The sequence below is a fragment of the Myxine glutinosa genome, chromosome 13 (genome assembly GCF_964187855.1).
Source record: "Myxine glutinosa chromosome 13, kmMyxGlut1.1, whole genome shotgun sequence".
Lineage (NCBI taxonomy): Eukaryota > Metazoa > Chordata > Myxini > Myxiniformes > Myxinidae > Myxine > Myxine glutinosa.
In genome coordinates, this window is record NC_136273.1 from 103,632,027 (window position 1) to 103,653,819 (window position 21,793).

Below are 21,793 nucleotides of genomic sequence, written 5' to 3' on the forward strand. Positions count from 1 at the left end.
AGGATGTCACAACTCTGTGATTGGCCGAGCGGATACAATTTGGGTTTGCCTCAGAGGGACGTAGCACATATCTTGCTAATCCTGAACCAAAGGACTTTTCTCTTTGTCATGAGAGAATTAATTGAATTTTGATTAAAAACATAAACAGCACAAACATTTCATTCCATTCAGAGGTAAGTTACCTGTAAAGGTAAGAGCCACCTTTAAAATATAGTAAAAGGATGTCACTCAATGGTGGAAGCTTTTATTTTACAATTTCCTCCTTGTGTACGATTTAACTTTTTTCTACAAAGAATCTTTTTCCATTGCTGAACTTCTACAATTTGCTTCATCCACCAAGTTCATATTCTCTCTTAACATGTTGATAATGGCTTCACTTCCATCCCTTAGTTTGATACGATTAAAACTGAGAAACTTACCTCTTCTTCTCAAGAGCTTCCAACATTTCCTTCTTATGTTTGAATCTGCAGGAGTGAGAGAAGAACCCATCAACGCGTGTGAGGGAAAGCTGGTCAGTAAAATACATCATAATGGCAAGAGACCAGCAACAAGTTGCATATTCAAAGCTTTACACTGAGATTCTAAACCACGGTGCCCGAAAAAGGCCAACCCTGCTCTGAGGGTAAAAATGGCCTCTAAAGGTGATTCACACTGAAATTCTTAGCTTCTGGGAGGCCAGGTGCACGCACAGACCGAGACGAGGCCTCGAAGCTAAGGCTTTGTTGCACCAGGCCTCTATAGTCAGGGAGAACGGCTAGCCCTATTGTGGAGCCAATGCCGAGAGTTGCTTTATACCGACGGACGACCACACTTCCAGGTCTTCATTGAAGTGAAACAACATGGCCGCTTCAGTCTTGCAGCGCTATCAGCATCTCTCCTCAGCAATGGTTTCAGAGCAGCAAAATCCACTGAGAGCACTTAATGCTAATATGTATCTTACAGCTCTTGAAACAAATGTTAACATCCATACTATCAGCAAGGTCATTCGCAAAATCTCTCCTGGATTGTTGTCCGTCACATTGAAAACACCAAATGAGGTACTTTACATCACTTTTGGAAAATACAAGCTGTGTTCTGATTGCACTAATTTTGTGCATCAGCTTCAGAGTCAGAGTCTTGCATACTGCTCCTGCATGGTCGATAATGTGCCACATGCAGAAGCCTTCGCAAGCTAAGACGATGATTTAAACACATGGACACAGCTAGAACTTCCAGGAAAGAAGTCGGTATTTCAAAAAAGTGGATCTGGGGTGAAATTAGCAGGGATAGAAAAGATCAAGGTTTTGGATGGGGGAAGATAAGAAATGGTGGTGAACAGCTGTTTTAATGACATGGAGGGAGGAGTGGGATTGAAGAGAGTGAGGGAGTTTGTTCCAAAGGAGGGAGAAAAGAGGAATGAAGGAGTGAAGGTAAGCAGAGAGCCTTGATTTTGGCAGTTTTACCAGAAGAGGGTTGCAGGCAGATCTTGTGCGACCTGTGGAAATATTTGGGGGACAGAGCCCAGAGAGGAGTCTGTAGAAGACAAAGACCAACTACCTGCCTGTGGTGAGAGAGAGAAAGACCCTCACAATCAGCTTCATCGCGGGAGATTCAAATAATTCTGAAAGCTTTAGTTTCAACAGCATGAAGCCGAGCTAGGTGTGAGGCAGGAGCACTGGCCCAGAGGGGAGTACAGTATTCCATTTAGTTGCGGATGAAAGCCTTGTATGTGGTGAGGAGCTCAGGTGTGCCAAGGAAGGATTTCGCACGACGGAGGATGCCCAGTCGGCGACTGCCTTTGGAGGCCAGCTTGGAAATGTGGGTTTCCCAGGAAAGATCATGGCAGATAGTGAAACCCAAAAGCTTGAGCAACAGAACGTCTTGGAGGATTGTTGAGAAAGTAGATGGGAGGGGTTTTCCAGTCGGTCTTTTCGGAGAGACATAGTAAGAGTGTGAGATTTGTCAGGATTGAAAGACATGTTCCACTTGTTTGCCCAGTCTGTGATCTTATCCAGGTCTGCAGATAGTGAGGAGGCTGCAAACTGCCGATCTGAGGGATGAGGAATGGAGCGGCAGAGAGTGGAGTCATCAGCAAAGAGATTGAGAGGACTTTCAAGAGAGTAGGAGAGATCATTGATGAAGACCAGAAAAATCACAGGGCCCAGAACACTACCTTGGGGAACTCCAGACAGAACAGGAAGAGGAGATGAGAGAAACCCATTCAGGGCCACACGTTGACTACGACTAGAGAGGAAGTCCGCCAGCCATGCGTGGAGGTTTCCATGGATACCATAGGAGGAGAGTTTGGTGAGCAGAGCGGGGTGCCAGACCGTATCGAAAGCACGTGATATGTCAAGGGAGACAGCTCTAATTTCCTGTTTGGCATTGAGGACCTCCATCCATTGTTGAGACAGCAGAAGCAGCATGCCCAGAGTAGAGTGACCTGGTCTCAAACCAAATTGATGATCAGAGATCAAGACATTGGAGAAGACGAAAGATTTGATATCGGAAGCAATGATGGATTCCATGACTTTGCAGATAATTGGGAGCAGGCTGATCGGTCTGTAGTTGCAACGATCTGTACTTGCACCTTTTTGTGTAAAGAGGTAATGTTTGCTGATTTCCAAACTGATGGCAGATGACTTTGAGGAAAAGAGAGGGTGAAGAGAACAGAGAGAGGGAGTGATAGAGCGGCAGAGCAGGAATTTAGGACCTGTGGGCTGATGCCGCTGGTCCAGTTCCTTCACAAACTAACACTGTGATTTATACATGTTTGTCATGTGATATGGAAAGAGCCATATAATTCAGCACACAACAAGTCTAGGCTGTAATCTGCCACATGGAGTGGCCTCCACAAGCTAAGACTGTGATTTATACATGTTTGTCATGTGATTTGGAAAGAGCAGTCATGATCACCACACAACAAGTCTAGGCTGCAGTCTGCCACAAAGTGCCACATGGAGTAGCCTTCACAAGCTAAGACTGTGATTTATACATGTTTGTCAGGTGATATGAAAAAACAAAAACACCTTTAGAGGCCATTTTTCCCCGCAAAGCAGGGGTTGGCCTTTTTCGGGCATCGTGGTTGTTGTTGTTTTTGTTGGTCCCTTTTTTGAAGCAATGTTTTACGGCCGGATGCCCTTCCTGCCGCCAACCCTGTTTGTCGCCTTTTGCGACACAACAGTGAACTAACTGGTACTCAATTAGCCGACCTCGGAAGGATGACAGGCTGAGTCAACCCCCCTGGCGTTTATTCAGCGATCGACCGGGATTCAAACCCAGGATCCTAGGATCCTAAGCCGGCACCCTAAACGCTAAGCCAACACCAGGCCGAGGTGATATGGAAAGAGCCATATAATTCAGCACACAACAAGTCTAGGCTGCAGTGTGCCACATGGAGTAGCCTTCACAAGCTGAGACTGTGATGTATAGACACCTGTTGTGTGAGCAGCGAGGGGTTATGTTATTATCCTTATTCAAACGTGTAATTCAAAATACGTCTGGCTGCATAATTCAAAACACCACACTGCACTGGAAAACGTGGGGACAGGAATATGGTACTGTACATGGGGGAGACTTGTAATACCCTCCCCACCTTGAGTGGTGCTGCACGATACACATTTACATGGAGAATTTGCTTCCTTCCCCCCACCCCCAACTCCCATCCCCTCAGTCCTTTCCCCTAAGACCAGCAGCAAAGATCGAAACACCCCAAAACACTAATTGGGGTCATGCTGATCCTATGTAGCAAGTCTGGATGTAATCGGCAAAGAACTGTAGGAGAAGCGCGACAAACAAACAGCCAAGAAGACGTCATACAGAGCACAATACTTGCAAAATCCACCCATCCCTCCCCCCCTTCCCTCCCCCCCCCGAAAAAAGGTTGCAATTGATCCATCAAATTGGCCATTTCATCAAGATCAAAATAGACGATCTTGATCAAAGCTCAGGTCAATAGGATGAAAAGTAATTATTTTAGTTGAAAATTGATGATTTTGGAAGTTTGACCTAAAGCTCACCTTTGACCTTGAGTTGACCTTTGACCTCAAAAATAGTTGGTTTCTCAATTTAGTGACTGGATATGCAAATGCTGTTCAATTCTCAAGTCAATCGGATTTAAAATGGCGAATTTAGAAATTTGACCTGCAGATGACCTTAACCTCAAAATCAACAGGCATCTCAATTGTGACGACCTCTACAACTTAGTGAAGTTTTGTGAAGATCGGTTGAAAATTGTGACCTGTAGGCGACTGACATACAGACAGACAAACATACAGACAGAATAACGCACAAGACCAACCAACATAATATACTTGAAAAATCTTCGATTTTCGCAAGTAGTGGGGGGGCCTATGTACTCAATTTCAAGTTCGTGTGCAGTTCATGTTAATTTTGGGCAACCACGTTAAATGTATTCTACTGGGTCCTACTAATCGGAAAAATGATGTCGCCATTTTTTTCTGTTGACCTTTAGTGACCTTGACTCAAGGTCAAAGTTCAAACGTCATTACAGTGACCATACTTCCTCCAAAGTATATCAACCTGGGTACCAAAATGTGGTAAATTTCACAACGAACATTGGTTATGACATTTGTTTCGTCATTTGACCTTTCGTTTTTTGCAATATGCAAATGAGCTAATTAGAGACAAAAATATGCATAATTAGCATACCCTATTAAACATATATCCCGGTTATACATATAATGGCTAGTACATCCCGTCTCCAGAAAATGTTAATTGGGGCAAGGGCAAATCAATGTGTCACTCACATAACTGAGACTAGTCAAAATAATTATTAAATGTGTATGAACGACAAAACGTTTTGTTAATGAGGCAAAAGATGAAATAGCGGTGTTAATTGGGACACACTATCCGTCGCTAAAAGAAATATTCGTTTCAAATCGATGAATTAAAATATCATTTACATAGTACGTCCGATCCAAGTTATCATTTGAAAGAATTAAATAATTTGACTTACCAAAGGGCACTAATAAAAATCAAGGTATGAATGAGGTTGACTGGAGACCTACATGTAGATACTACAGATCATTGTATCTTACAAAAGCATTAATTCTTGATCTTAACAGGATTGGAGTCCTTCCCTGAAAAGAGCAAACAGAGTATATGTGTGACGCGAACAAGCAAAGCGATTTGGACATCTGCCGGAATCAATTTCGTGTTTTTAGGCAACAAATTAAATGTTAAAAATACCAACAATAGCTAAAAACCCAAACAACATGATCAAATGCGCATGATGGATGAACAGTGTAAAGAAAAGCATTGGGAACTCGAATCCAAAAATCGATATTCTAGACATCCGACTTATTTTGCTTGATTGCATCACATGGTTAAAATGACCTTTCACCTTGGGTCAAGGTAAGTACAGTCAAGTACATGTCAAAGGTCAATTAATATCAAGAACATGTCAACAGAAAACAATAAGCAACATATTTTTCCAGTTTAGGATCCAGCAGAACACCTTTGAGATGGTAACTGATGATTGGCATTCAATAATAACGCGAAGTGATGGGATTTACCTGTATGGTGAAGACTATATGTTAATTATGCATTTTTTTTCTCTAATTAGGTCATTTGCTTATTAATTTGCATATTTCAAACATCTGAGAGGGCAAATGACAAAACAAATGTCATAACTCATAACCAATGTTCCTTGTGAAATTTGCCACATTTTGGTACCAAGGTCGATATACTTTGGATGAAGTATGGTCACTGTAATGACGTTTGAACTTTGACCTTGAGTCAAGGTCACTAAAGGTCAAGAGAAAAAAATGGCGACATCATTTTTCCGATTAGTAGGACCCAGTAGAATACATTTATAGCGGTTGCCCAAAATTAACATGAACTGCACACGAACTTGAAATTGAGTACATAGGCCCCCCCCTAAAGTAACAAACACACACTGATCCATGAATGATGGTAAAGATTCTCTTTTGAAAGTGTCATTCATGCTATAACATCCAAAATGAAGTCATGTCCACCCCGCTTTTCCCGCCGATACACGGAACTGGGAATGCATAATCCAAGTCCCTCTCGCCCAGAGTGCCATGAACTTGTTTTACCCAAAATTCCCCGATTTCCAAGCATCACGGAATCGGATTAACCATTAATGGCACACTTCTCCATGCATCCATGAACATCGATGTGAATTTTGACGCGAATCCGTGAAGAATTGCTTGAAAAATAGTGAACCAAGAATGGGCAGAAAGCAAAAAAAACAAAAAAAAAAACAAAACTGCACCAAAACAAACTACAAACTAACATGCAATAACAATAAGGCACAACTACTACTTACTAACAAGCAATAACTAACATGCAATAACAATAAGGTACAACTACAACGAACTAACATGCAATAACAATAAGGTACAACGACTACTAACTAACATGCAATAACAATAAGGCACAACTACTACTAACTAACAAGCAATAACTAACATGCAATAACAATAAGGTACAACTACAACGAACTAACATGCAATAACAATAAGGTACAACGACTACTAACTAACATGCAATAACAATAAGGTACAACGACTACTAACTAACATGCAATAACAATAAGGTACAACGACTACTAACTAACATGCAATACCAATAAGGTACAACGACTACTAACTAACATGCAATAACAATAAGGCACAACTACTACTAACTAACAAGCAATAACTAACATGCAATAACAATAAGGTACAACTACAACGAACTAACATGCAATAACAATAAGGCACAACTACTACTAACTAACATGCAATAACAATAAGGTACAACGACTACTAACTAACATGCAATACCAATAAGGTACAACGACTACTAACTAACATGCAATACCAATAAGGTACAACGATTACTAACTAACATGCAATAACAATAAGGCACAACTACTACTAACTAACATGCAATAACAATAAGGTACAACGACTACTAACTAACATGCAATAACAATAAGGTACAACGACTACTAACTAACATGCAATACCAATAAGGTACAACGATTACTAACTAACATGCAATAACAATAAGGCACAACTACTACTAACTAACATGCAATAACAATAAGGTACAACGACTACTAACTAACATGCAATAACAATAAGGCACAACTACTACTAACTAACAAGCAATAACTAACATGCAATAACAATAAGGTACAACTACAACGAACTAACATGCAATAACAATAAGGTACAACGACTACTAACTAACATGCAATAACAATAAGGTACACCGACTACTAACTAACATGCAATAACAATAAGGTACAACGACTACTAACTAACATGCAATACCAATAAGGTACAACGACTACTAACTAACATGCAATAACAATAAGGCACAACTACTACTAACTAACAAGCAATAACTAACATGCAATAACAATAAGGTACAACTACAACGAACTAACATGCAATAACAATAAGGTACAACGACTACTAACTAACATGCAATAACAATAAGGTACAACGACTACTAACTAACATGCAATAACAATAAGGTACAACGACTACTAACTAACATGCAATAACAATAAGGCACAACTACTACTTACTAACAAGCAATAACTAACATGCAATAACAATAAGGTACAACTACAACGAACTAACATGCAATAACAATAAGGTACAACGACTACTAACTAACATGCAATAACAATAAGGTACAACGACTACTAACTAACATGCAATAACAATAAGGTACAACGACTACTAACTAACATGCAATAACAATAAGGTACAACGACTACTAACTAACATGCAATAACAATAAGGTACAACGACTACTAACTAACATGCAATACCAATAAGGTACAACGACTACTAAATAACATGCAATAACAATAAGGTACAACGACTACTAACTAACATGCAATAACAATAAGGTACAACGACTACTAACTAACATGCAATACCAATAAGGTACAACGACTACTAAATAACATGCAATAACAATAAGGTACAACGACTACTAACTAACATGCAATAACAATAAGGTACAACGACTACTAACTAACATGCAATAACAATAAGGCACAACTACTACTAACTAACAAGCAATAACTAACATGCAATAACAATAAGGTACAACTACAACGAACTAACATGCAATAACAATAAGGTACAACGACTACTAACTAACATGCAATAACAATAAGGTACAACGACTACTAACTAACATGCAATAACAATAAGGTACAACGACTACTAACTAACATGCAATACCAATAAGGTACAACGACTACTAACTAACATGCAATAACAATAAGGTACAACGACTACTAACTAACATGCAATACCAATAAGGTACAACGACTACTAAATAACATGCAATAACAATAAGGTACAACGACTACTAACTAACATGCAATAACAAAAAGGTACAACGACTACTAACTAACATGCAATACCAATAAGGTACAACGACTACGAAATAACATGCAATAACAATAAGGTACAACGACTACTAACTAACATGCAATAACAATAAGGTACAACGACTACTAACTAACATGCAATAACAATAAGGTACAACGACTACTAACTAACATGCAATAACAATAAGGTACAACGACTACTAACTAACATGCAATAACAATAAGGTACAACGACTACTAACTAACATGCAATACCAATAAGGTACAACGACTACTAAATAACATGCAATAACAATAAGATACAACGACTACTAACTAACATGCAATAACAAGGTACAACTACTACTAACTAACTAACATGCAATAACAATAAGGTACAACGACTACTAACTAACATGCAATACCAATAAGGTACAACTACTACTAACTAACTAACATGCAATAACAATAAGTTACAACGACTACTAACTAACATGCAATACCAATAAGGTACAACGACTACTAACTAAATAACATGCAATAACAATAAGGTACAACGACTACTAACTAACATGCAATACCAATAAGGTACAACGACTACTAAATAACATGCAATAACAATAAGGTACAACGACTACTAACTAACATGCAATAACAAGGTACAACTACTACTTACTAACTAACATGCAATAACAATAAGGTACAACGACTACTAACATGCAATAACAATAAGGTACAACGACTACTAACTAACATGCAATAACAATAAGGTACAACGACTACTAACTAACATGCAATACCAATAAGGTACAACGACTACTAACTAACATGCAATAACAACAATAACAATAAGGTACAACGATTACTAACTAACATGCAATAACAATAAGGTACAACTACTACTAACTAACATGCAATAACAACAATAACAATAACAATAAGGTACAACGATTACGAACTAACATGCAATAACAATAAGGTACAACGATTACTAACTAACATGCAATAACAATAAGGTACAACTACTACTAACTAACATGCAATAACAACAATAACAATAACAATAAGGTACAACGATTACGAACTAACATGCAATAACAATAAGGTACAACGATTACTAACTAACATGCAATAACAATAAGGTACAACTACTACTAACATGCAACTTTCATCAATTGCCGATTACATTTTTGGTGAAACTAGAACAGATGTTTAAGATGCAATTTATTCGACCCGATTAATCTCCAGGTGAGCCTTGTATTACAGAAATGCTTCATTCAGTGGTTATTGTCAGAGTCGATCCACCAATCATGTTTTGGTGATGTCGGAGTCGATCCACCAATCCTGTTTTGGTTATTGTCAGACTCGATCCACCAATCCTGTTTTGGTGATGTCGGAGTCGATCCACCAATCATGTTTTGGTGATGTCGGAGTCGATCCACCAATCATGTTTTGGTTATTGTCGGAGTCGATCCACCAAGCCTGTTTTGGTTATTGTCAGAGTCGATCCACCAATCCTGTTTTGGTGATGTCGGAGTCGATCCACCAATCATGTTTTGGTTATTGTCGGAGTCGATCCACCAATCATGTTTTGGTTATGTCGGAGCCGATCCACCAATCCTGTTTTGGTTATTGTCGGAGTCGATCCACCAATCCTGTTTTGGTGATGTCGGAGTCGATCCACCAATCATGTTTTGGTGATGTCGGAGTCGATCCACCAATCATGTTTTGGTTATTGTCGGAGTCGATCCACCAATCATGTTTTGGTTATGTCGGGGTCGATCCACCAATCCTGTTTTGGTTATTGTCGGAGTCGATCCACCAATCCTGTTTTGGTTATTGTCGGAGTCGATCCACCAATCCTGTTTTGGTGATGTCGGAGTCGATCCACCAATCATGTTTTGGTGATGTCGGAGTCGATCCACCAATCATGTTTTGGTTATTGTCAGAGTCGATCCACCAATCATGTTTTGGTGATGTCGGAGTCGATCCACCAATCCTGTTTTGGTTATTGTCGGAGTCGATCCACCAATCCTGTTTTGGTGATGTCGGAGTTGATCCACCAATCCTGTTTTGGTTATTGTCGGAGTCGATCCACCAATCCTGTTTTGGTTATTGTCGGAGTCGATCCACCAATCCTGTTTTGGTGATGTCGGAGTCTATCCACCAATCATGTTTTGGTGATGTCGGAGTCGATCCACCAATCCTGTTTTGGTTATTGTCAGAGTCGATCCACCAATCATGTTTTGGTGATGTCGGAGTCGATCCACCAATCCTGTTTTGGTTATTGTCAGAGTCGATCCACCAATCCTGTTTTGGTTATTGTCGGAGTCGATCCACCAATCATGTTTTGGTGATGTCGGAGTCGATCCACCAATCATGTTTTGGTTATTGTCGGAGTCGATCCACCAATCATGTTTTGGTTATGTCGGGGTCGATCCACCAATCCTGTTTTGGTTATTGTCGGAGTCGATCCACCAATCCTGTTTTGGTTATTGTCGGAGTCGATCCACCAATCCTGTTTTGGTGATGTCGGAGTCGATCCACCAATCATGTTTTGGTGATGTCGGAGTCGATCCACCAATCCTGTTTTGGTTATTGTCAGAGTCGATCCACCAATCATGTTTTGGTGATGTCGGAGTCGATCCACCAATCCTGTTTTGGTTATTGTCGGAGTCGATCCACCAATCCTGTTTTGGTGATGTCGGAGTCGATCCACCAATCATGTTTTGGTGATGTCGGAGTCGATCCACCAATCCTGTTTTGGTTATTGTCAGAGTCGATCCACCAATCATGTTTTGGTGATGTCGGAGTCGATCCACCAATCCTGTTTTGGTTATTGTCAGAGTCGATCCACCAATCATGTTTTGGTGATGTCGGAGTCGATCCACCAATCCTGTTTTGGTTATTGTCGGAGTCGATCCACCAATCCTGTTTTGGTGATGTCGGAGTCGATCCACCAATCATGTTTTGGTTATTGTCGGAGTCGATCCACCAATCATGTTTTGGTTATTGTCAGAGTCGATCCACCAATCCTGTTTTGGTTATTGTCGGAGTCGATCCACCAATCCTGTTTTGGTGAGGTCGGAGTCGATCCACCAATCATGTTTTGGTGATGTCGGAGTCGATCCACCAATCCTGTTTTGGTTATTGTCAGAGTCGATCCACCAATCATGTTTTGGTGATGTCGGAGTCGATCCACCAAGCCTGTTTTGGTTATTGTCAGAGTCGATCCACCAATCCTGTTTTGGTGATGTCGGAGTCGATCCACCAATCATGTTTTGGTTATTGTCGGAGTCGATCCACCAATCATGTTTTGGTTATGTCGGAGTCGATCCACCAATCCTGTTTTGGTTATTGTCGGAGTCGATCCACCAATCCTGTTTTGGTGATGTCGGAGTCGATCCACCAATCCTGTTTTGGTTATTGTCGGAGTCGATCCACCAATCATGTTTTGGTTATGTCGGAGTCGATCCACCAATCCTGTTTTGGTTATTGTCGGAGTCGATCCACCAATCCGGTTTTGGTTATGTCGGAGCCAATCCACCAATCCTGTTTTGGTTATGTCGGAGTCGATCCACCAATCCTGTTTTGGTGATGTCGGAGTCGATCCACCAATCATGTTTTGGTTATGTCGGAGTCGATCCACCAATCCTGTTTTGGTTATTGTCAGAGTCGATCCACCAATCCTGTTTTGGTGATGTCGGAGTCGATCCACCAATCATGTGTGGTTATGTCGGAGTCGATCCACCAATCCTGTTTTGGTTATGTCAGAGTCGATCCACCAATCCGGTTTTGGTTATGTCGGAGTCGATCCACCAATCCTGCTTTGGTTATGTCGGAGTCGATCCACCAATCATGTTTTGGTTATGTCGGAGTCGATCCACCAATCCTGTTTTGGTTATTGTCAGAGTCGATCCACCAATCCTGTTTTGGTGATGTCAGAGTCGATCCACCAATCATGTTTTCGTTATGTCGGAGTCGATCCACCAATCCTGTTTTGGTTATGTCGGAGTCGATCCACCAATCCTGTTTTGGTTATGTCGGAGTCGATCCACCAATCCTGTTTTGGTTATGTCGGAGTCGATCCACCAATCCTGTTTTGGTTATGTCGGAGTCGATCCACCAATCCTGTTTTGGTTATGTCGGAGTCGATCCACCAATCCTGTTTTGGTGATTGTCGGAGTCGATCGACCAATCCTGTTTTGGTTATTGTCTGAGTCGATCCATCAATCATGTTTTGGTTATCGTCGGAGTCGATCCACCAATCATGTTTTGGTTATTGTCGGAGTCGATCCATCAATCATGTTTTGGTTATTTTCGGAGTCGATCCACCAATCATGTTTTGGTTATTGTCGGAGTCGATCCACCAATCATGTTTTGGTTATTGTCGGAGTCGATCCACCAATCCTGTTTTGGTTATTGTCGGAGTCGATCCACCAATCCTGTTTTGGTTATGTCGGAGTCGATCCACCAATCCTGTTTTGGTTATGTCGGAGTCGATCCACCAATCCTGTTTTGGTTATGTCGGAGTCAATCCACCAATCCTGTTTTGGTTATTGTCGGAGTCGATCCACCAATCCTGTTTTGGTTATCTCGGAGTCGATCCACCAATCATGTTTTGGTTATTGTCAGAATTGATCCACCATTCATGTTTTGGTGATTGTCGGAGTCGATCCACCAATCATATTTTGGTTATGTCGGAGACAATCCACCAATCCTGTTTTGATTATGTCGGAGTCGATCCATCAATCCTGTTTTGGTTATGTTGGAGTCGATCCACCAATCCTGTTTTGGTTATTGTCGGAGTCGATCCACCAATCATGTTTTGGTTATGGCAGTGCCAATCCAACAATCATGTTTTAGTTATGTCGGAGTCGATTCACCAATCATGTTTTGGTGATTGTCGGAGTCGATCCACCAATCCTGTTTTGGTTATTGTCGGAGTCGATCCACCAATCATGTTTTGGTGATTGTCGGAGTCGATCCACCAATCATGTTTTGGTTATATCGGAGACAATCCACCAATCCTGTTTTAGTTATGTCGGAGTCGATCCACCAATCCTGTTTTGGTTATGTCAGGGCTAATCAACAAATCCTATTTTGATTATGTCGGAGCCAATCCACCAATCCTGTTTTGGTTATGTCGGAGCCAATCCACCAATCCTGTTTTGGTTATTGTCGGAGTCTATCCACGAATCCTGTTTTGGATATTGTCGGGGTCGATCCACCAATCCTGTTTGGGTTATTGTCAGAGTAGATCCACCAATCCTGTTTTGGTGATGTCGGAGTCGATCCACCAATCATGTTTTGGTGATGTCGGAGTCGATCCACCAATCCTGTTTTGGTTATTGTCAGAGTCGATCCACCAATCATGTTTTGGTGATGTCGGAGTCGATCCACCAATCCTGTTTTGGTTATTGTCGGAGTCGATCCACCAATCCTGTTTTGGTGATGTCGGAGTCGATCCACCAATCATGTTTTGGTGATGTCGGAGTCGATCCACCAATCCTGTTTTGGTTATTGTCAGAGTCGATCCACCAATCATGTTTTGGTGATGTCGGAGTCGATCCACCAATCCTGTTTTGGTTATTGTCAGAGTCGATCCACCAATCATGTTTTGGTGATGTCGGAGTCGATCCACCAATCCTGTTTTGGTTATTGTCGGAGTCGATCCACCAATCCTGTTTTGGTGATGTCGGAGTCGATCCACCAATCATGTTTTGGTTATTGTCGGAGTCGATCCACCAATCATGTTTTGGTTATGTCGGAGTCGATCCACCAATCCTGTTTTGGTTATTGTCGGAGTCGATCCACCAATCCTGTTTTGGTTATTGTCGGAGTCGATCCACCAATCCTGTTTTGGTGAGGTCGGAGTCGATCCACCAATCATGTTTTGGTGATGTCGGAGTCGATCCACCAATCCTGTTTTGGTTATTGTCAGAGTCGATCCACCAATCATGTTTTGGTGATGTCGGAGTCGATCCACCAAGCCTGTTTTGGTTATTGTCAGAGTCGATCCACCAATCCTGTTTTGGTGATGTCGGAGTCGATCCACCAATCATGTTTTGGTTATTGTCGGAGTCGATCCACCAATCATGTTTTGGTTATGTCGGAGTCGATCCACCAATCCTGTTTTGGTTATTGTCGGAGTCGATCCACCAATCCTGTTTTGGTGATGTCGGAGTCGATCCACCAATCCTGTTTTGGTTATTGTCGGAGTCGATCCACCAATCATGTTTTGGTTATGTCGGAGTCGATCCACCAATCCTGTTTTGGTTATTGTCGGAGTCGATCCACCAATCCGGTTTTGGTTATGTCGGAGCCAATCCACCAATCCTGTTTTGGTTATGTCGGAGTCGATCCACCAATCCTGTTTTGGTGATGTCGGAGTCGATCCACCAATCATGTTTTGGTTATGTCGGAGTCGATCCACCAATCCTGTTTTGGTTATTGTCAGAGTCGATCCACCAATCCTGTTTTGGTGATGTCGGAGTCGATCCACCAATCATGTGTGGTTATGTCGGAGTCGATCCACCAATCCTGTTTTGGTTATGTCAGAGTCGATCCACCAATCCGGTTTTGGTTATGTCGGAGTCGATCCACCAATCCTGCTTTGGTTATGTCGGAGTCGATCCACCAATCATGTTTTGGTTATGTCGGAGTCGATCCACCAATCCTGTTTTGGTTATTGTCAGAGTCGATCCACCAATCCTGTTTTGGTGATGTCAGAGTCGATCCACCAATCATGTTTTCGTTATGTCGGAGTCGATCCACCAATCCTGTTTTGGTTATGTCGGAGTCGATCCACCAATCCTGTTTTGGTTATGTCGGAGTCGATCCACCAATCCTGTTTTGGTTATGTCGGAGTCGATCCACCAATCCTGTTTTGGTTATGTCGGAGTCGATCCACCAATCCTGTTTTGGTTATGTCGGAGTCGATCCACCAATCCTGTTTTGGTGATTGTCGGAGTCGATCGACCAATCCTGTTTTGGTTATTGTCTGAGTCGATCCATCAATCATGTTTTGGTTATCGTCGGAGTCGATCCACCAATCATGTTTTGGTTATTGTCGGAGTCGATCCATCAATCATGTTTTGGTTATTTTCGGAGTCGATCCACCAATCATGTTTTGGTTATTGTCGGAGTCGATCCACCAATCATGTTTTGGTTATTGTCGGAGTCGATCCACCAATCCTGTTTTGGTTATTGTCGGAGTCGATCCACCAATCCTGTTTTGGTTATGTCGGAGTCGATCCACCAATCCTGTTTTGGTTATGTCGGAGTCGATCCACCAATCCTGTTTTGGTTATGTCGGAGTCAATCCACCAATCCTGTTTTGGTTATTGTCGGAGTCGATCCACCAATCCTGTTTTGGTTATCTCGGAGTCGATCCACCAATCATGTTTTGGTTATTGTCAGAATTGATCCACCATTCATGTTTTGGTGATTGTCGGAGTCGATCCACCAATCATATTTTGGTTATGTCGGAGACAATCCACCAATCCTGTTTTGATTATGTCGGAGTCGATCCATCAATCCTGTTTTGGTTATGTTGGAGTCGATCCACCAATCCTGTTTTGGTTATTGTCGGAGTCGATCCACCAATCATGTTTTGGTTATGGCAGTGCCAATCCAACAATCATGTTTTAGTTATGTCGGAGTCGATTCACCAATCATGTTTTGGTGATTGTCGGAGTCGATCCACCAATCCTGTTTTGGTTATTGTCGGAGTCGATCCACCAATCATGTTTTGGTGATTGTCGGAGTCGATCCACCAATCATGTTTTGGTTATATCGGAGACAATCCACCAATCCTGTTTTAGTTATGTCGGAGTCGATCCACCAATCCTGTTTTGGTTATGTCAGGGCTAATCAACAAATCCTATTTTGATTATGTCGGAGCCAATCCACCAATCCTGTTTTGGTTATGTCGGACCCAATCCACCAATCCTGTTTTGGTTATTGTCGGAGTCTATCCACGAATCCTGTTTTGGATATTGTCGGGGTCGATCCACCAATCCTGTTTGGGTTATTGTCAGAGTAGATCCACCAGTCCTGTTTTGGTTGTCGGAGCCGATCCATGTCGGTTTTTTCTGTTTGCCATCACGGCCAAATTGCTTGGTTTAGTTTTTCCCCTGTTTAGCACCCCGGCCAAACCGCCCAGTTCAGTTTTTCCTGTTTGACATCACGCCCAAGCTGCCCGGTTCAGTTTTTTCCCCTCTGTTTAACATCACTCCCAAGCCGCCCAGTTCAGTTTTTTTCCCCTCTGTTTAACATCACTCCCAAGCCGCCCGGTTCAGTTTTTTCCCCTCTGTTTAACATCACGGCCAGGCTGCCCGGTTCAGTTTTTGCCCCTCTGTTTAACATCACGGCCAAGCTGCCCGGTTCAGTTTTTTTTTTCCTGTTTAACATCACGCCCAAGCTGCCCGGTTCAGTTTTTTCCCCTCTGTTTAACATCACGCCCAAGCTGCCCGGTTTAGTTTTTTCCCCTCTGTTTAACATCACGCCCAAGCTGCCCGGTTTAGTTTTTTCCCCTCTGTTTAACATCACTCCCAAGCCGCCCGGTTCAGTTTTTGCCCTCTGTTTAACATCACTCCCAAGCCGCCCGGTTCAGTTTTTGCCCTCTGTTTAACATCACTCCCAAGCCGCCCGGTTCAGTTTTTGCCCTCTGTTTAACATCACTCCCAAGCTGCCCGGTTTAGTTTTTTCCCCTCTGTTTAACATCACGCCCAAACTGCCCGGTTTAGTTTTTTCCCCTCTGTTTAACATCACGCCCAAGCTGCCCGGTTTAGTTTTTTCCCCTCTGTTTAACATCACTCCCAAGCCGCCCGGTTCAGTTTTTTCCCCTCTGTTTAACATCACTCCCAAGCCGCCCGGTTCAGTTTTTGCCCTCTGTTTAACATCACTCCCAAGCCGCCCGGTTCAGTTTTTTTGCCCTCTGTTTAACATCACTCCCAAGCTGCCCGGTTTAGTTTTTTCCCCTCTGTTTAACATCACTCCCAAGCCGCCCGTTTCAGTTTTTTCCCCTCTGTTTAACATCACTCCCAAGCCGCCCGGTTCAGTTTTTTCCCCTCTGTTTAACATCACGCCCAAGCTGCCCGGTTTAGTTTTTTCCCCTCTGTTTAACATCACTCCCAAGCCGCCCGTTTCAGTTTTTTCCCCTCTGTTTAACATCACTCCCAAGCCGCCCGGTTCAGTTTTTTCCCCTCTGTTTAACATCACGCCCAAGCCGCCCGTTTCAGTATTTTCCCCTCTGTTTAACATCACTCCGAAGCCGCCCGGTTCAGTTTTTTCCCCTCTGTTTAACATCACGCCCAAGCCGCCCGGTTCAGTTTTTTCCCCTCTGTTTAACATCACGCCCAAGCCGCCCGTTTCAGTATTTTCCCCTCTGTTTAACATCACTCCCAAGCCGCCCGTTTCAGTATTTTCCCCTCTGTTTAACATCACTCCCAAGCCGCCCGGTTCAGTTTTTTTCCCCTCTGTTTAACATCACTCCCAAGCCGCCCGGTTCAGTTTTTTACCCTCTGTTTAACATAAGTCCCAAGCTACCCGGTTCAGTTTTTTCCCTTCTGTTTAACATCACGGCCAAGCTGCCCGGTTCAGTTTTTTTCCCCTGTTTAACATCACTCCCAAGCCGCCCGGTTCAGTTTTTTTCCCCTGTTTAACATCACTCCCAAGCCGCCCGGTTCAATTTTTTTCCCCTCTGTTTAACATCACCCCCAAGCCGCCCGTTTCAGTTTTTTTCCCCTCTGTTTAACATCACCCCCAAGCCGCCCGGTTCAATTTTTTTCCCCTCTGTTTAACATCACTCCCAAGCCGCCCGGTTCAGTTTTTTTCCCCTCTGTTTAACATCACTCCCAAGCCGCCCGGTTCAGTTTTTTTCCCCTCTGTTTAACATCACTCCCAAGCTGCCCGGTTCAGTTTTTTTCCCCTCTGTTTAACATCAGTCCCAAGCCGCCCGGTTCAGTTTTTTACCCTCTGTTTAACATCAGTCCCAAGCTGCCCGGTTCCGTTTTTTACCCTCTGTTTAACATCAGTCCCAAGCTGCCCGGTTCAGTTTTTTACCCTCTGTTTAACATCAGTCCCAAGCTGCCCGGTTCAGTTTTTTCCCCTCTGTTTAACATCACTCCCAAGCCGCCCGTTTCAGTTTTTTTCCCCTCTGTTTAACATCACCCCCAAGCCGCCCGGTTCAATTTTTTTCCCCTCTGTTTAACATCACCCCCAAGCCGCCCGGTTCAATTTTTTTCCCCTCTGTTTAACATCACTCCCAAGCCGCCCGGTTCAGTTTTTTCCCCTCTGTTTAACATCACTCCCAAGCCGCCCGGTTCAGTTTTTTCCCCTCTGTTTAACATCACGGCCAAGCTGCCGGTTCAGTTTTTTTCCCCTCTGTTTAACATCACTCCCAAGCCGCCCGGTTCAGTTTTTTACCCTCTGTTTAACATCACTCCCAAGCCGCCCGGTTCAGTTTTTTCCCCTCTGTTTAACATCACGGCCAAGCTGCCCGGTTCAGTTTTTTCCCCTCTGTTTAACATCACGCCTAAGCTGTCCGGTTCAGTTTTTTTTTTTTCTTGTTTAACATCACTCCCAAGCCGCCCGGTTCAGTTTTTTTCCCCTGTTTAACATCACCCCCAAGCCGCCCGGTTCAATTTTTTTCCCCTCTGTTTAACATCACTCCCAAGCCGCCCGTTTCAGTTTTTTTCCCCTCTGTTTAACATCACTCCCAAGCCGCCCGGTTCAGTTTTTTTCCCCTCTGTTTAACATCACCCCCAAGCCGCCCGGTTCAATTTTTTCCCCTCTGTTTAACATCACTCCCAAGCCGCCCGGTTCAGTTTTTTTCCCCTCTGTTTAACATCACCCCCAAGCCGCCCGGTTCAATTTTTTCCCCTCTGTTTAACATCACTCCCAAGCCGCCCGGTTCAGTTTTTTCCCCTCTGTTTAACATCACGGCCAAGCTGCCCGGTTCAGTTTTTTCCCCTCTGTTTAACATCACGCCTAAGCTGTCCGGTTCAGTTTTTTTTTTTTCTTGTTTAACATCACTCCCAAGCCGCCCGGTTCAGTTTTTTTCCCCTGTTTAACATCACTCCCAAGCCGCCCGGTTCAGTTTTTTTCCCCTCTGTTTAACATCACCCCCAAGCCGCCCGGTTCAATTTTTTTCCCCTCTGTTTAACATCACTCCCAAGCCGCCCGTTTCAGTTTTTTTCCCCTCTGTTTAACATCACCCCCAAGCCGCCCGGTTCAATTTTTTTCCCCTCTGTTTAACATCACTCCCAAGCCGCCCGGTTCAGTTTTTTCCCCTCTGTTTAACATCACGGCCAAGCTGCCCGGTTCAGTTTTTTTTTTCCTGTTTAACATCACGGCCAAGCTGTCCGGTTCAGTTTTTTTTTTTTTTCCTGTTTAACATCACTCCCAAGCCACCGGTTCAGTTTTTTCCCCTCTGTTTCACATCACTCCCAAACTGCCCGGTTCAGTTTTTTTTTTCCTGTTTAACATCACTGCCAAGCCGCCCGGTTCAGTTTTTTCCCCTCTGTTTCACATCACTCCCAAACTGCCCGGTTCAGTTTTTTTTTTCCTGTTTAACATCACTGCCAAGCCGCCCGGTTCAGTTTTTTCCCCTCTGTTTAACATCACTCCCAAGCTGCCCGGTTCAGTTTTCTTCCCCTCTGTTTAACATCACTCCCAAGCCGCCAGGTTCAGTTTTTTCCCCTCTGTTTAACATCACGGCCAAGCCACGTAGTTCAGTTTTTTTCCTGGTTAGCGTCACGGCCAAGCTGCCCATGAAAATGTTTTTGTTTTTTTGGCGAAACGTCTGTGTCCTTGAATCACAGCATATGTCTGGTTCAACGTCATGCAGATGAACATGGTGAAAACAAATAGATGAAAATGCCATTTGTTGTTTTTCAAATGAATTCACCTTTTGTGTCCATTCTGACCACACTAGTACCCTGCTGCTTTTTGCTTCAAGCTAGGGGCCTGTAGTTTTATGTGAGACTAGTTAGTCTGTCTTCGGCTATGTCTCAGGTGTTTGTGTGTACTGATTGAAGAGTGCATGGAGTTCATGTTTAACTAGTCTTGGCATTGGCTCCAGTCACAGACTGGTGTAGTCTCATTCCATGCATGCAATCCTGGATCCCAAACATCTCGTAAAATTTAACTGTCTTATCAGATTATTCATGACAACCCAACCTCACTAATGGCCTTCATGTGAGAGCAATTAGTCTCTTTTGTAGTCTTCAGACATTTCTCAGTCTGTGCATGCAAATCCTTCATGTGAAACCTGTTCTATTTGTAGTCTTCAATGGACAAATGGCAAGGTTAGGTATGGGAGCAAGCACTGAAGCAGCACATCGCCACGTCCACTTTCTGCCCGGTACTCCGGGGGCCTCCGTCTGGCCATCCCCCAGGCAGATGCCCAGCTCATCTCCATCTCCTGGAGATATCGCTCAACCTGCTGCAACCACGAGGCATGTGGTCGGCCCGTTGGTCTCCTCCATCCACGAGGCTCCCTCACTGAGAGAATCTTGTGAGCAAAATCAGCACCAGTAACATGTCCATATATCTGCAGCTGATACTGACGGACTATACAGGTAGCAAATCTCAGAAGTCTCTCAGCAAATGCTCATGAGACACAAAGTCCAACCAGTAATAGCCAAGGATTCTCCAGAGACCTGGTACTGAATGAGTTTAGTCTTTGTCTCAGTTCCTTGGTCAGAATCTGGGTCTCACATCCGTAGATCAAGGCTGGAAGCACCAAGGACTGAAAGACTCAGACTTTCGTCCTCCTGCATAGGTACCGACAGCGCCAAAACCCATGGTCCAGTGAATCCGTGACTCCCCAGGCCCAACTCAGATGTCTATGAACTTCCACCTCACAACATGCAGAGACATGAATGTCACTGTCAAGGTAAGTTAATATTTCAACATCCTCGCCACAGACAGGTACAGACAGGCACAGACAGGATAGTAGCATCCAAATGTCAATGAAAGCCTGGATCTTCGTCTTGACCCCCAGGAGTCCCGTAATCCAAGTGGTTCCAACTCTTCATTCAGCACCTTGATTCCAGTAAGGATGTCCAGAGTCTCTTCAAAAGTGACTGCATCATCTGCGAAATCAAGATCAGAGATCTTGACACTTCCAAATTATGCACAGCAACTAGATCTCTCCTACATCCTCCATATAACCCAGTCCATACAATTGTTGAAAAGCATAGAGGCCAATAGACACCAGTGACAAACTCCAATGGACAAATGGCAAGAGGCCCTAAAATTATACTGATAAAAAGGTAGTGCTGTCTGTGTACTTAAACGTAACTGCAATAAATAAATAATGTATTTTTATGGTAATAAGAAATAGATAGAGCCCTGGTGTTGGGCTAGCGGCTAGGGTGCCGGCTTAGGATCCTAGGATCCTGGGTTCGAATCCCGGTCGATCGCTGAATTAACGCC

At 43.1% G+C, this 21,793-nt stretch overlaps 1 protein-coding gene across 3 annotated transcripts in view; it reads right to left on the bottom strand.

Annotated features, from left to right (window-relative positions):
* LRSAM1 (leucine rich repeat and sterile alpha motif containing 1) overlaps nt 1-21,793 on the bottom strand; it is a 173,616-nt gene that overhangs the window by 37,570 nt on the left and 114,253 nt on the right. For all 3 annotated transcript variants that reach the window (XM_068134880.2, XM_068134883.2, XM_068134881.2), the window contains one exon: nt 420-464. In XM_068134880.2, coding sequence (XP_067990981.2) covers nt 420-464 — 45 coding nt within the window. The remainder of the gene's footprint in view (nt 1-419; nt 465-21,793) is intronic.